The 16,049-nt window shown below is 45.2% G+C and overlaps 1 protein-coding gene across 1 annotated transcript in view; it reads right to left on the reverse strand.

Annotated features, from left to right (window-relative positions):
* Positions 1-11,465: 11,465 nt before the first annotated feature.
* Positions 11,466-16,049, reverse strand: part of LOC143284263 (uncharacterized) — a 63,752-nt gene continuing 59,168 nt past the window's right edge. The window contains exon 12 of the mRNA XM_076590948.1: positions 11,466-15,232. Within this exon, the coding sequence (XP_076447063.1) occupies positions 14,259-15,232 (974 nt within the window). The 3' untranslated portion in view covers positions 11,466-14,258. The remainder of the gene's footprint in view (positions 15,233-16,049) is intronic.

Consider the following 16,049-nt stretch of genomic DNA (forward strand, 5'->3'; position numbering starts at 1 on the left):
AGCATCATCAAAGCATAGGATTCAATTCAGAAATACCTTTTATCATGCGATTAATTTGAACAAAAAAGGAAAAAAAATGCAAAGAGAAGACAATTCCTGCCAAAGAGATTTTATGAAGCTGCAGCTGCCGTCGTCGTTTGTCAGACAGTTCTTCACACCCACCATTCACGCTGTCTGATAACAACATTCCTCACTCTTACCTTCACCAGGTTGGAAAGGTTACACTTCCCACAGCCGTTAATGGCCATCAGGGTAATTTCACTTTTACCTTTACCAGGTAAGTCCATCAGGGTAAATTCACTCTTACCTTTACCAGGTCAGAAAGGCAGCAGTTCCCACAGCCATCAATGGCCATCAGGTTAAATTCACTTTTACCTTTACCAGGTAAGTCCATCAGGGTAAGTTCACTCTTAGCTTTGCCAGGTCTGAAAGGCAGCAGTTCCCACAGCCATTAACGGCCACCAGGGTAGTGAATTTACACCAACTGTGTTCAGTACTTGGCACGGGAAGGCAAGGGCCAATTCTTTCCTACAGTTCTAATCTTCCCCCATCACACACGAACCTTTCACACCTGGCTGGACTCAGGAAAGTCGACGTGAAGCACCTTTCCCAAGGACACAACACCATGTTGAAACGGGACCTCAAACTCAGATCACTGGTGAGCATTGGATAAGTCTGACACCAAACAAACTATGCCACGACACCTCCTTTACCACCGACTGTATTTCTCTGTGTTTACTGGGAAACATCAATGTTTGTTCCTGAACACACACACACACACACTCATGCACACTTGGTATGATACATTGAGTGTTCTTACCTCATGACTAGCTTTGGACATAAAACATACATTATTCATCATTATGCTCATGCTCACAGAAAAGCATTTCCTTGGATACACAATGCAAGCTTTTGCTCTGTTTAAAAAAAAAAAAAAATCTTCACTTTTAAATACTTATGTCTGAACATCACTTCAAACCGGCGTAACCTGAAGCTTGCTAAAAACACAGCTTTGACTTCCTCACACCTTTTGCATACAACAATCTGTCCTGGGGTGGATATCTACGCGCAGTCATCACAAGTCAGCTGGTATATGTATAATTTACTACAAGAACTACACTACCTTCAGTATATATATATATATATAATACATATTACATCACAAGAAGGAAAGCTTGGTGGAGCACCCTCCTCGCCATGACCCAAACTAAAATGGTCTATGAACACAACATAAATTACAAGAAACAAGAATATACTCTGTAAATGCTGTGCTACCTTGAAAAAAAAAAAATCACTGTCAAGAAGCCATGCCTATCTATAGATACTTGCTCACCAAACCGGGTCTTGTGAATTGTTTAACAACATAACCACAAGATTATATCGACTCACCATTTACGCCTCTATGCAGAATGCTTCAAACATTGCCCTGTTCTCCCAGACTTGCTTCTACATATGATACAAAATAAATGTCTGAGATCTGAGTGTATTGGAATTCTTAATGGACATCCTCTGAAACAATACATTACAGCTGCAAAGGAAAATGTGACCAAAAGAATCACTGCCACCCTTGCAACACATTCCCTGATCGAGACTATGCATTTCTGAAGCTTCCAATTCATGTGAATTATTTGGAGGATCGAGGTGTGTGTGGGTGTGTGTTGGGGAGGGAGGGGGTGTCAGGGTGGAATCCAGTCATCACAGAGGCCTCAAAACACAAGAATGATGGAGGAAACCGATTCTCTAAGTTCTATTGAAAGCCAGTTCTGAGCAAGACAATAAAAATTAGCCAGACTGGCTTTAAGCCAGTATTTGATAAACATTTCTTCCTAAGTGTGTAATCCACTGGACTGGTGGTTTTGTTGTTGTTGTTGTTGTTGTTAGCTTCCACATGCACCTTGTTGTGGGTGTAGTATGTGCATTCTGTTGTTCATGGTTTGTAAGAACCAACCACTCCACAAGGATCAGCCCTACCTGAAATCTGCGGTATTATGCTTTCGCTTTTGTTTGTTGTTTGTTGGAAGTAGCTGACAACATTTTGCCCCCAAACAATCCCAGTGTAATAATGGTCAAATAAATGATTGGAAACACATGATCTCCATCATCAGGTATCCGCCTCACACAAATCAAGTCATTCCATTGCTGTATATATCAATCATTAAAGGTCCCATAGCATTCAATGGCCATCGGTGCACTGTACCAAAGGCTGGGTATAGGACAGTGAGGCCATCAGGGCACTGTACCAAGGGCTGGGTATAGGACAGTGAAGCCATCAGGGCATTGTACCAAGGGCTGGGTATAGGACAGTGAGGCCATCAGGGCACTGTACCAAGGGCTGGGTATAGGACAGTGAGGCCATCAGGGCACTGTACCAAAGGCTGGGTATAGGACAGTGAGGCCATCAGGGCACTGTACCAAGGGCTGGGTATAGGACATTGTACCAAGGGCTGGGTATAGGACAGTGAGGCCATCAGGGCACTGTACCAAGGGCTGGGTATAGGACAGTGAGGCCATCAGGGCATTGTACCAAGGGCTGGGTATAGGACAGTGAGGCCATCAGGGCACTGTACCAAGGGCTGGGTATAGGACAGTGAGGCCATCAGGGCATTGTACCAAGGGCTGGGTATAGAACAGTGAGGCCATCAGGGCACTGTACCAAGGGCTGGGTATAGGACAGTGAGGCCATCAGGGCACTGTACCAAGGGCTGGGTATAGAACAGTGAGGCCATCAGGGCATTGTACCAAGGGCTGGGTATAGGACAGTGAGGCCATCAGGGCACTGTACCAAGGGCTGGGTATAGGACAGTGAGGCCATCAGGGCACTGTACCAAGGGCTGGGTATAGACAGTGAGGCCATCAGGGCACTGTACCAAGGGCTGGGTATAGGACAGTGAGGCCATCAGGGCACTGTACCAAGGGCTGGGTATAGGACAGTGAGGCCATGAGGGCATTGTACCAAGGGCTGGGTATAGAACAGTGAGGCCATCAGGGCACTGTACCAAGGGCTGGGTATAGGACAGTGAGGCCATCAGGGCACTGTACCAAGGGCTGGGTATAGGACAGTGAGGCCATCAGGGCACTGTACCAAGGGCTGGGTATAGGACAGTGAGGTCATAGGGCATTGTACCAAGGGCTGGGTATAGGACATTGTACCAAGGGCTGGGTATAGGACAGTGAGGCCATGAGGGCACTGTACCAAGGGCTGGGTATAGGACAGTGAGACCATGAGGGCATTGCACCAAGGGCTGGGTATAGAACAGTGAGGCCATCAGGGCACTGTACCAAGGGCTGGGTATAGGACATTGTACCAAGGGCTGGGTATAGGACAGTGAGGCCATCAGGGCACTGTACCAAGGGCTGGGTATAGGACAGTGAGGCCATCAGGGCACTGTACCAAGGGCTGGGTACAGGACATTGTACCAAGGGCTGGGTATAGGACAGTGAGGCCATCAGGGCACTGTACCAAGGGCTGGGTATAGAACAGTGAGGCCATCAGGGCATTGTACCAAGGGCTGGGTATAGGACAGTGAGGCCATCAGGGCACTGTACCAAGGGCTGGGTATAGGACAGTGAGGTCATAGGGCATTGTACCAAGGGCTGGGTATAGGACAGTGAGGCCATCAGGGCACTGTACCAAGGGCTGGGTATAGGACAGTGAGGCCATCAGGGCACTGTACCAAGGGCTGGGTATAGGACAGTCAGGCCATCAGGGCACTGTACCAAGGGCTGGGTATAGGACAGTGAGGCCATCAGGGCATTGTACCAAGGTCTGGGTATAGGACAGTGAGGCCATCAGGGCACTGTACCAAGGGCTGGGTATAGGACAGTGAGGCAATCAGGGCACTGTACCAAGGGCTGGGTATAGGACAGTGAGGCCATCAGGGCACTGTACCAAGGGCTGGGTATAGGACAGTGAGGCCATCAGGACATTGTACCAAGGGCTGGGTATAGGACAGTGAGGCAGGCCATCAGGGCACTGTACCAAGGGCTGGGTATAGGACAGTGAGGCCATCAGGGCATTGTACCATGGGCTGGGTATAGGACAGTGAGGCCATCAGGGCACTGTACCAAGGGCTGGGTATAGGACAGTGAGGCCATCAAGGCATTGTACCAAGGGCTGGGTATAGGACATTGTACCAAGGGCTGGGTATAGAACAGTGAGGTCATAGGGCATTGTACCAAGGGCTGGGTATAGGACATTGTACCAAGGGCTGTGTATAGGACAGTGAGGCCATCAGGGCACTGTACCAAGGGCTGGGTATAGGACAGTGAGACCATCAGGGCACTGTACCAAGGGCTGGGTATAGAACAGTGAGGTCATAGGGCATTGTACCAAGGGCTGGGTATAGGACATTGTACCAAGGGCTGGGTATAGGACAGTGAGGCCATCAGGGCACTGTACCATGGGCTGGGTATAGGACAGTGAGGTCATAGGGCATTGTACCAAGGGCTGGGTATAGGACAGTGAGGCCATGAGGGCACTGTACCAAGGGCTGGGTATAGAACAGTGAGGCCATCAGGGCACTGTACCAAGGGCTGGGTATAGGACAGTGAGACCATAAGGGCATTGTACCAAGGGCTGGGTATAGGACAGTGAGGCCATCAGGGCACTGTACCAAGGGCTGGGTATAGAACAGTGAGGCCATCAGGGCACTGTACCAAGGGCTGGGTATAGGACAGTGAGGCCATCAGGGCATTGTACCAAGGGCTGGGTATAGGACAGTGAGACCATCAGGGCATTGTACCAAGGGCTGGGTATAGGACAGTGAAACCACTGGGGCACTGTACCAAGGGCTGGGTATAGGACAGTGAGGCCATCAGGGCACTGTACCAAGGGCTGGGTATAGGACAGTGAGGCCATCAAGTCACTGTACCAAGGGCTGGGTATAGGACAGTGAGGCCATCAGGGCACTGTACCAAGGGCTGGGTATAGGACAGTGAAACCATTGGGGCACTGTACCAAGGGCTGGGTATAGGACAGTGAGGCCCAATCCTCTCCTTACCCAACCATTGTCAGGTACCCACACTGGAGACACTTTAGTGGCGTCCTGGGAGGAGTGAGAAAAACATGTAAAGAACCTTCCCCCAAGACACTACACCATGTCAAAACCAGGCCTGGAACCCTCATCACTGGTCAACACTGGATCACAAGTCCAACGCCCTAACCCATTTTGCCATGTCACCTCCATCAACCATCTGATTACAACCACTCATTATACCTCTCTTTCCCACTCTCACGCTATGAGACAGAGAGTGAAGTATCACCAACCATTTCCAAAATCAAAACAGTTTTGAAATATGAAAAAAAACACAAAAAACAACTTTAATAGCAAAACAGAAATCTTGTTTTCTGGTCTGTCTTACAAAATGAATTATAAATGATTCAAAATGCTGCAAGGAAAAGAAAATTGTCTTGTGACCTGTTTCACAAATCAAGAACTACAGACAGCTAACATAAAGTAACATTATAATAATGTTTTCATGTCACATTTTCAATCACTCTATCCACGTACACACTGTAACCAAATGCCCTTTGCCGTTTTTAGAAAGAAAGTTCAAAGTCAAACTGACACAAATAAAAAGCAATATCATAAGAGTTGGGCTGGGCTGGGGGTGTGGGGTGTTGAGGGGGTGGAGGTTGGGGGGGGGGGGGCATACAAAAAAATATGCACATCCTCCTTAAACGCTGTAATCAAATGGGAAAAGGGGGTGGGGGTGAGATGGGAGAGCGGATGATAAGCAGGGAGGGCAGGGGAGGAAGGAAGAGAAAAGGAAAGATAATAAAGTGATCACCTTGATTAAAATAAAGATAAAAACAGTGTGTGTCCATCCTGTTGTCTACAGTTGTGGGTACCAAAGCCACCGCCACTGACTGCAGACCAGTATACTGTCAAACATGGACAAACAAGAGACAAAGCCTTTATTACTCAACACCATGCAGTTACCAGTACTTTATCCATATGTCTATCTATCTATCTGTCTGTCTGTTTGCTTATCTGTCTATCTATCTATATCGAACCAAATCAATGCCGATCCATATCACATTTTTGGTAACCATCTGAAAGGCATGTTTGTTGAAATGAAACTTGGAAAAGAACTACTTCCTCGTCAATGGCTTTTCATTATTTTTACAATGACCCAGGAAAATTCTGTGGAGGCTAAACAAACTATTAACGATCCGGAAATTGTTTAATCCAGAAGACATAAACCCCTATAATTGGTATGTGTGGAAAGAATTGTTTTTTGGTTTTTTTTCTTTTTTAATGTTTCATTTTCATGTTGACAGAAAAACATATTTCCTGAGAAAATTGGTTTGTTAAAGCTTAAAGTTACAGACTCACTTTGTTTACACATGTGAACAAAAAACAAAAAAAACAAAAACACACACACACAAAAAAAAAAAAAAAAAAAAAAAAAAGAAGAAGAAGTAAATACACAAGGCGTGGACTCTTGGACTTTTAACGTAGCATCTGAGATCAAACACCACCTACCAAGGGGTCCACCATAAGCTGCATTATCTACCTGAATAAGACAATTACCATTTTTCACATTCAAAAATGAAATGATGCAAACAATGTAGCACAGTCTCAATGTATTGCTCGAACTAATGCTATGCTATGTATAAAAATAATAATAATAATAAAAAAAATGAAGAATTAAATGAAGCATTTTGTCTTTTTTCACTTTACATAAGTCAACTGAATTACAGTCAGCCATACAAGATGAGACTGGTTTTAGACAAAAAAAAAAAAAAAAGGAAAAAATAAATAAATAAAATAAAATAAAATTAAAAAAAAGTTCTCATTGCCATTCATACATTTGTACATTTGCATCATTCGGACCCAGGAACTGATATGTGCATCAAATGCATTCAAATGCTCAAACACATACACACTGTCTACGTGAAGTTATTCTTGAGGTTTAAATTCACAGGGTGGAAGAGGAGAGAGTTGGGGTGGGGGGGGGGGGGGGGGGGGGGGGGGGGGGGAGAGGAAGGTGAAGGAAAAACACTGGCAGTGGCAGTAATACTAACAGTAATAACAAGTGAATTTATATGGTGCTAAATCATGTCCGGAAACAAATCAAAACCCTTTTACACACAACTTTCCAACACATGCATAACCCTGAAACAAAGCCATTTATGTGCAGAGGGGAAAAAACAAGAAACAAACCAAAAAAAGCAGTGAGAAAATAAAACAGATTTCTCAGACATTACTCGTCTCAAACAATGACACAGACCTGCCACAGAAACCAGAACACTGATTTCTCAGACATTACTAACGTCTCAAACAATGACACACACCTGCCACAGAAACTAGAACACTGTTTTCTCAGACATTCCAAACGTCTCAAACAATGACACACACCTGCCACAGAAACTAGAACACTGATTTCTCAGACATTCCTAACGTCTCAAACAATGACACACACCTGCCACAGAAACTAGAACACTGATTTCTCAGACATTCCAAACGTCTCAAACAATGACACACACCTGCCACAGAAACTAGAACACTGATTTCTCAGACATTACTAACCTCTCAAACAATGACACACACCTGCCACAGAAACTAGAACACTGATTTCTCAGACATTCCAAACGTCTCAAACAATGACACACACCTGCCACAGAAACTAAAACACTGATTTCTAACGTCTCAAACAATGACACACACCTGCCACAGAAACTAAAACACTGATTTCTAACATCTCAAACAATGACACACACCTGCCACAGAAACTAGAACACTGATTTCTCAGACATTCCTAACGTCTCAAACAATGACACACACCTGCCACAGAAACTAAAACACTGATTTCTAACGTCTCAAACAATGACACACACCTGCCACAGAAACTAGAACACTGATTTCTCAGACATTCCAAACGTCTCAAACAATGACACACACCTGCCACAGAAACTAAAACACTGATTTCTAACGTCTCAAACAATGACACACACCTGCCACAGAAACTAAAACACTGATTTCTAACATCTCAAACAATGACACACACCTGCCACAGACACTAAAACACTGATTTCTAACGTCTCAAACAATGACACACACCTGCCACAGAAACTAGAACACTGATTTCTAACATCTCAAACAATGACACACACCTGCCACAGACACTAAAACACTGATTTCTCAGACATTTCAAACGTCTCAAACAATGACACACACCTGCCACAGAAACTAAAACACTGATTTCTAACGTCTCAAACAATGACACACACCTGCCACAGAAGCTAAAACACTGATTTCTCAGACATTCCTAACGTCTCAAACAATGACACACACCTGCCACAGAAACTAGAACACTGATTTTTCAGACATTCCAAACGTCTCAAACAATGACACACACCTGCCACAGAAACTAGAACACTGATTTCTCAGACATTCCTAACGTCTCAAACAATGACACACACCTGCCACAGAAACTAAAACACTGATTTCTAACGTCTCAAACAATGACACACACCTGCCACAGAAGCTAAAACACTGATTTCTCAGACATTCCTAACGTCTCAAACAATGACACAGATCTGCAACAGAAAATAAGACGCAATATATCTGGTCCACAAAAATCATGTGGGTTTTTATTTATGAACACAATTTTGCCAAGCATGCCAACAGATACAACAATGAACAAATCCAAACCAACATGAGCTTACTTGCTCTGCATCCCCCCCCCCCCCCCCCCACTCTCCATTCAAAAAAGAAAGGAAGAAAATGAACCAGAAATGATCATCACAATATCACTCAAAATGCATCAGCAGTCAACTGGACATGGTCACATCATCATAAGGGGAGACAAATTCAGTCACAAGGAAAAAAAAAAAAAAAGCAACAATGCAATCCTTCTCCTTGCACATACACTCCCGGACTTCCCGAATCAAACAACACATTCCTTCCACTTTGACACACACACTCACTGTCTTCCCAAACTGAACAACACATTCCTTCCACTTTGACACATACACTCCCTGACTTCCCAAACTGAACAACACATTCCTTCCACTTAGACACACACTCCCTGACTTCCCAAACTGAACAACACATTCCTTCCACTTAGACACACACTCCCTGATTTTCCCAAACTGAACAACACATTCCTTCCACTTAGACACACACTCCCTGATTTTCCCAAACTGAACAACACACTCCTTCCACTTAGACACACACTCCCTGATTTTCCCAAACTGAACAACACGTTCCTTCCACTTAAGACACACACTCCCTGATTTTCCCAAACTGAACAACACACTCCTTCCACTTAGACACACACTCCCTGACTTCCCAAACCAAACTGCTGTCTGCAGAAGATGTGCATACATTCACAGCCAGAAATGAAGAAAGAGAAGCAGCATTTCACTGGCACTGTGCTGACCAGGAGGAAGCCTGAACACTGATGACCGATCCCTAACACTTTCACTGGGCAGTCAACAAGACAGAAGGCAATGGAGGAGGAAGGGGGGTGTGGGAGGTGGGGTGGAGGGAGGTAGGGCACAGAATCAAGGCAATCGTCACTCAACAACGTGCACCTGTATTTCTGAATCACTGGAAACCTCTCATTGTATTGCACAACACTTGTTTCTTACTATGACCATCAGCAACATCAACGTAGGCATCTGCTGTGCCAACCATCTCCCCTAGAATCCCATTTCAGTCGAGAGCGTCTGATACAGTGATAAATTAGACACGTGTACAGATAATTTGATGTGTCTATCAACAGTTCCGATTTTAGTCGAGAGTGTCTGATACAGTGATGAATTAGACAGGTGTACTGATAATTTGATGTAATGTGTCTATCAACTGTAGAACGTCTAGCTGGGTCTGGATCCAGAGATCTGATAATCAACATCAAAATCAGGATCTTCAACATGACAGTGAAGCCTGTCAGTGTACCACTCTATGGAGCAAACCTGGAGAACCACTGTCACCGCCATCAAGAGAATCCACTTTCACATCTGCTCCTGAGTCACTTTGGTGGTGTTCAGTGGTGCCTTTTCTGATTCAAGATAGTAAAGGACACCACCTACTAAGCCACCTACTGATGACAGTAATCGCTTAGTCGCGGAGCCAGACTGAGTGAGCGCCCCCCTCAATGAAAATCCCCAATGAATCTGCCGCCACTGAAGACCTTGACAGAACTCACCCCATGCATGAAAATGGAGGGGTATTGAAACTGGTATCACCATGAGAATACGGCATGAAAGGATACAGAATTTGGACTTTTTTTTTCTATACCAATGATAAATGAGGATGAGGATGAGGATGAGGATGATGATGATGACAGTGCTGCTATATCAGTCCATTTACTGATTAAGGTTTGGGACAAGGTGACAAGGCTGTACTGTAGGTTTCCTTTCCTAATGATAAGGTTTGGGACAAGGTGACAAGGCTGTACTGTAGGTTTCCTTTCCTAATGATAAGGTTTGGGACAAGGTGACAAGGCTGTACTGTAGGTTTCCTTTCCTAATGATAAGGTTTGGGACAAGGTGACAAGGCTGTACTGTAGGTTTCCTTTCCTAATGATAAGGTTTGGGACAAGGTGACAAGGCTGTACTGTAGGTTTCCTTTCCTAATGATAAGGTTTGGGACAACGTGACAAGGCTGTACTCTACGTTTCCTTTCATAATGATAAGGTCTGGGACAAGGTGACAAGGCTGTACTGTAGGTTTCCTTTCCTAATGATAAGGTTTGGGACAAGGTGACAAGGCTGTACTGTAGGTTTCCTTTCCTAATGATAAGGTTTGGGACAAGGTGACAAGGCTGTACTGTAGGTTTCCTTTCCTAATGATAAGGTTTGGGACAAGGTGACAAGGCTGTACTGTAGGTTTCCTTTCCTAATGATAAGGTTTGGGACAAGGTTGTACTGTAGGTTTCCTTTCCTAATGATAAGGTTTGGGACAATGTGACAAGGCTGTACTCTACATTTCCTTTCCTGATGATAAGGTTTGGGACAACGTGACAAGGCTGTACTCTACGTTTCCTTTCATAATGATAACCCCAGTGTTAACTTGACCTGACAAATTTTCGATTTTCCAGCATTCATTCCAATTCTCCGTCGATAACCCTCAACCGGTCTTCCAACATCAAATCAGATGCACAAGTCTTTGGGTCTTCTTTGACACAGACAGCTGTCCAGTCTTCTCTGTCTCCCATCATCTATTCCACCACACCGCAGAACCTGACATGTCATACTTTTTCCTCCACTTTGTTTTGTGCATTTCTTCCATTCAGACCAATGTGAAAAGAAACTGATGAAACCATTCTGCTCAAGGCATGGGCATACCAGTTACTTCTGAACATGCAACCAACTTCGGAGTCAACAAAATGTTTGTGGTTCTAGCCTACAGGTTAATAACTCAATCGAGTCTAGTCGGATGCAGATTTCTGACGCTGTTCTGTTCACTTGAAAGCGTGTCGGACGCATTGTTTCGACATATTTTGATTTAAAAAAAAAAATGTTATCGATCTTACTTTAAGGGTGATAACTCATGATTTCCAGAACTCAGACACTTTTCTTGTGAGTTCCTTCCCTTAGATCATTGTTGGTTCATTCTGTAGTAGTTTTCTTTGTGAACCAGCCAACCCGAAATTGACATCACATGGTTTTCAACATGGCGGCACCAAGGCGAAACCAATTCGTGCGTAACATAAGAATGGCTCAAGCACTCAAACTGATTCATGAAACTGGGTCTGGTGATGAAGATGCTGTTGTTGGATTGTTCGACAATGCAGGTGACAAAATTTCAGACTCGGATTGTGTGAAAAAAGCGTACGTGTGGTGTCTTTTCCTATGAGTGTACAGTTTGGCAAATGTTTTTCAGTGTGTTTTTCAAGACTGCAAGCAGCAATCAGTTTTTTGTTATTTTTTCCCCAACATATTCTAATCAAATCTCTTTTTTTTTTAAAATGCAGTATGCATAAATAGTATCATAAGCACATCAAACCAAGAGTACAGGAGTGTGACTGAACCAGTGTAGGAGGATTCAGAGCATGAAGAAGTGGATTACCTGTGTTAAAAAAAAAAAGAAGTTTTCCTGCCAATGTGTATCATATTGGATTACCTATATCATCAAAACCATGTGGTAAGTATTTTTAGTAAATTCATTGTTGTATCTGTCCACTGGCATGTGTTTTATGTTTGTAGGGTGAGTGTGTGGTTCCTTCACTTAAGGTAAGCATTTTTAGTAAATTCATTGTTGTATCTGTCCACTGGCATGTGTTTTATGTTTGTAGGGTGAGTGTGTGGTTCCTTCACTTAAGGTAAGCATTTTTAGTAAATTCATTGTTGTATCTGTCCACTGGCATGTGTTTTATGTTTGTAGGGTGAGTGTGTGGTTCCTTCACGTAAGGTAAGCATTTTAAGTAAATTCATTGTTGTATCTGTCCACTGGCATGTGTTTTATGTTTGTAGGGTGAGTGTGTGGTTCCTTCACTTAAGGTAAGCATTTTTAGTAAATTCATTGTTGTATCTGTCCACTGGCATGTGTTTTATGTTTGTAGGGTGAGTGTGTGGTTCCTTCACGTAAGGTAAGCATTTTTAGTAAATTCATTGTTGTATCTGTCCACTGGCAGGTGTTTTATGTTTGTAGGGTGAGTGATTTTTTGTGATTTTAAAAAAATTGCTTACAATAGTGCGATTTGAGGGGGAAACTGGGTCATTGTGACTTGATTGAGTTAACCTCTTGACTGCTGCTGACTGGAATGCTGGTCAGTGAGACAGACACAGCTTACAGGTCAGGGTGTCAGTCACCACTTTTCAGTTGGACTTCCTCCTCTTGGGACAGCGTGACTAGTTCAGCATCAACGCTTAAAATACACCTGTAAAAAGTCCTAAGTGCAGTTAGAATTCATTTTACGCTGATCTCTTTTCACCCAACCTCACCACTTGAGAGGTTAATCTTTGCAATGAGAAAACAGCCATTTGAGCTCAAAACACACATCTCTTTTTGTTCTATTCTCGTATAACTTCCCAGACACTACTAACGAAAAAACATAGTAAGCAAGCTAAAGCAACAGTGTAAAGAACAAAAATAGGTTGCATGCTTAGAATCATTGTCTTGGAGTTTTTAAACTTCCTCCTGAAACAGCTTCCAGCCAGCTGTGAATGCAGCGTGTTTGGAACACAACTCTCTGTGGGATCCCTGATAGTGGTCAGGAACTGCCATCGTCCCCGGAAAGACAGCGTGGTAAAACACACACACACACACACTAACACAAGAAGTCAGACTTTGTTATCATCCTGTGGATGCCACCATCGCTCACAGGCCTCAGAGACTTTCCCTTCCACACATTCCTATAGATCCTAAATCCTTACAACCAGTACTGGTAACAATACTTAAAACACACACAGACAAAGAAACATAAACAACAGACTCTAGTGATCTCCCAACCAGAAGGCACAGTTTGATGTTGATGTTTCACACTGCTGTCACCACATGACCACGCTGCTGGACACAGCACTGCTGCTTGGCCACCAACAACTCTTCACTCTCTCCTCTCTGCTCCAGTTGAAGGCGCACAGTACACTGACGCACCTCACAACAGTGTGACACACTGCTGTGTGCAACAGCACACGGTGCTGCAAGAGGCATCAAACCTTGCAACACTGCTCTGCCAAATTACTGCCCAACACTGTGAGACAGTTCAGAAATGGTGCAACGCCTTTTGGCAAGCTCCCTTGGGAGGCGGTGTGGGTTTGTGGGATGTGGGGGCAAAGAGCCCACAGAAAAATGGATGACATTCCTCTACATCGCTTCCGCCCCCCTCCCCTCCCCCCCATATCATTCACAGCTCTGTAAGGCCAGCGTCAAAGACTTGTGACATCATATTTCACCATGCTGATTGTTGTTTCATTTTCAAGGAAAATCACAGTGCTGTGGCATTGCTCAATATCTTGCGTACATGCACACAGCTCTGAAAACGCTGAGCACACAACATTTTGCTTCACACAAATGTCATGTGTCACAGGAAGCATAAAAAAACAAACAAAAACAGGTCACATATGAACACTACAAGCTACACAGAGCTCTGCGACCAAAAAGTTCACAGCACTGCGAGATGCCATTCACAGATCTGCTTGATGCCAAACGACAATGCTGAATGTCGTCCGGCCCCCCAACCTCACCACACTCATGATATCAATCACCCCCAGTGTCCATACCTATCCTCAAAACAGCCTACCCCCCTCAGTGTCCATGCCTAACACCTATCACCTCCCCATTGTAACATGTCCTCAAAACAACCTCAGCTCTTGTGAGCGGTGGTTGCGGTCTTCTGGCTGTCTGCAACTTTGGACACGTTGCCCACGTGTTGCAGAGTGCTGGTCAGATTGCGGAGGGAGGTGACCGAAGTGATGACCAGTCCCAGACCGTCACTGTCTGAACCCCTCTCTGGTCCAGCTTGTCCACCGCAGTGCCTGTCATCGTCGTTGCCACCAGGAGCTACAGCAGCACAAGGGGGGTCACCCTGGATCCTGTCTGAAGAGGTTCTTCCCCTTTCAGGGGTGACGGGTTGCAGCCTTCCTCCACCACCAACAGCGTCAGATGTCCTCCACCCCTCTCCTTCACAGCTGCCCGCCGTCCTCCTCCCCCCATCTCCCCTTTCCCCAACCTCACCGGCATGCTGATGGTCTGCAGAGAGGCTGGTGTCAGGGGTGTAGGTGGGGTTGAGGGTGGGGGTGGTGTCACTGCACAGGACCCACCTGTCCTCTTCTCTACCAACACCCCTCTGACCGTTCTCACCCCCCTCCCACCCCTTCCACAGCCTCCCCTGCTGCCCCCACACTCCCTCCCCATGCTGCCCCTCCACACCGCTGCTCCCACCACACCCTGTCCCCCTGTCCCCACGCCCCCCACCACTGCTGCTGCCCATGGCCATGCCTTCCCCTGCAGCTGCAGACCCTGGCACACTGCCAGGTCCCAACCTGCCCACCACTGCCTGGGTCCAGGTCTTCAGGGAACTGTCATGGCCCAGTCCTGATGCAGGGGGTGCACTTTCACACTGTCGCCGCGCCCCCCTGACGTCCTCGTTGTCCTGGCAGCGATCTCCCTGCGCCGAGACGTGGTGGAGGGGGGCGGAGAGGGAGGGGCCAGGGTGCTGTAGGGTGGGGGTGGTGGCGGTGGGGCAGGGGATGCTGAAGGGGTGGAGGTGGTCGGCGGGCACCTGGCTCAGCACCTGCTTGATGCTGCTCTCCGTCACGCCATGCGCCCGCATCCCGTCTGCAACGACAACCACCACCACCATCACATTTGTCACAGCCCTCACAGAAATGGCATTCATTATCATTATTCCACTATGTGCCGTTAAACGTTAGCTCCTTGATTTGCCATGCCTGTAGCATCTTTGTCAAGTGGACTGTGTACAGTGCACAAAAGGTTGTGACAAGGCCATGAGACAATGCTACACACACACACACACACACATACACATACAAAAAATATGTACAATGACAATAAAACAGCCAAGTAAACATGAAATATACACATGCAGGAGGTGACTGTTTCAGGAGCTGAGGAACTGGTGTGGATGTGACTGCCAGCATCAGAGAGACAGCCACTCCCAAATATCACAACAGTTCATAACCGCACCTTTTTAATCACAAAATTTAATATCCTTCTACTGGAGAAAAGAAAGAAAGAAAGAGAGAGAGAGAGAGAGAGAGAGAGAGAGAGAGAGAGAGAGAGAGAGAACCCCAAAGGACAAAACTTTTCACAATTGTGTCTGAAACCTGGATAAATGGCACAGTACTGAGTGCTGGTTTATGCCCCTTGAAATTCACCATCGTCTGCTGCTTAAATGGGAACAAGTGCGGTTGAACAGATCCGTTCTGAATCATTTTCTTTAATCATTATTCTACTTCAAATTAGTTCCAATTCGGGTCAAACATTTCATCACTGTCCTCTATTAATCACTGACAGACACAATGTCCTGTTTTTTGGTGAAGAGAGCCAAAACATAAAACCCTTTACAAACCTAGGTTATCTATCAAAAACATTTTTGAAGACTTACAAAAAAGGTATCTTTTTCTTTCTTTCT

Source organism: Babylonia areolata, chromosome 7 (assembly GCF_041734735.1).
Source record: "Babylonia areolata isolate BAREFJ2019XMU chromosome 7, ASM4173473v1, whole genome shotgun sequence".
NCBI lineage: Eukaryota > Metazoa > Mollusca > Gastropoda > Neogastropoda > Buccinidae > Babylonia > Babylonia areolata.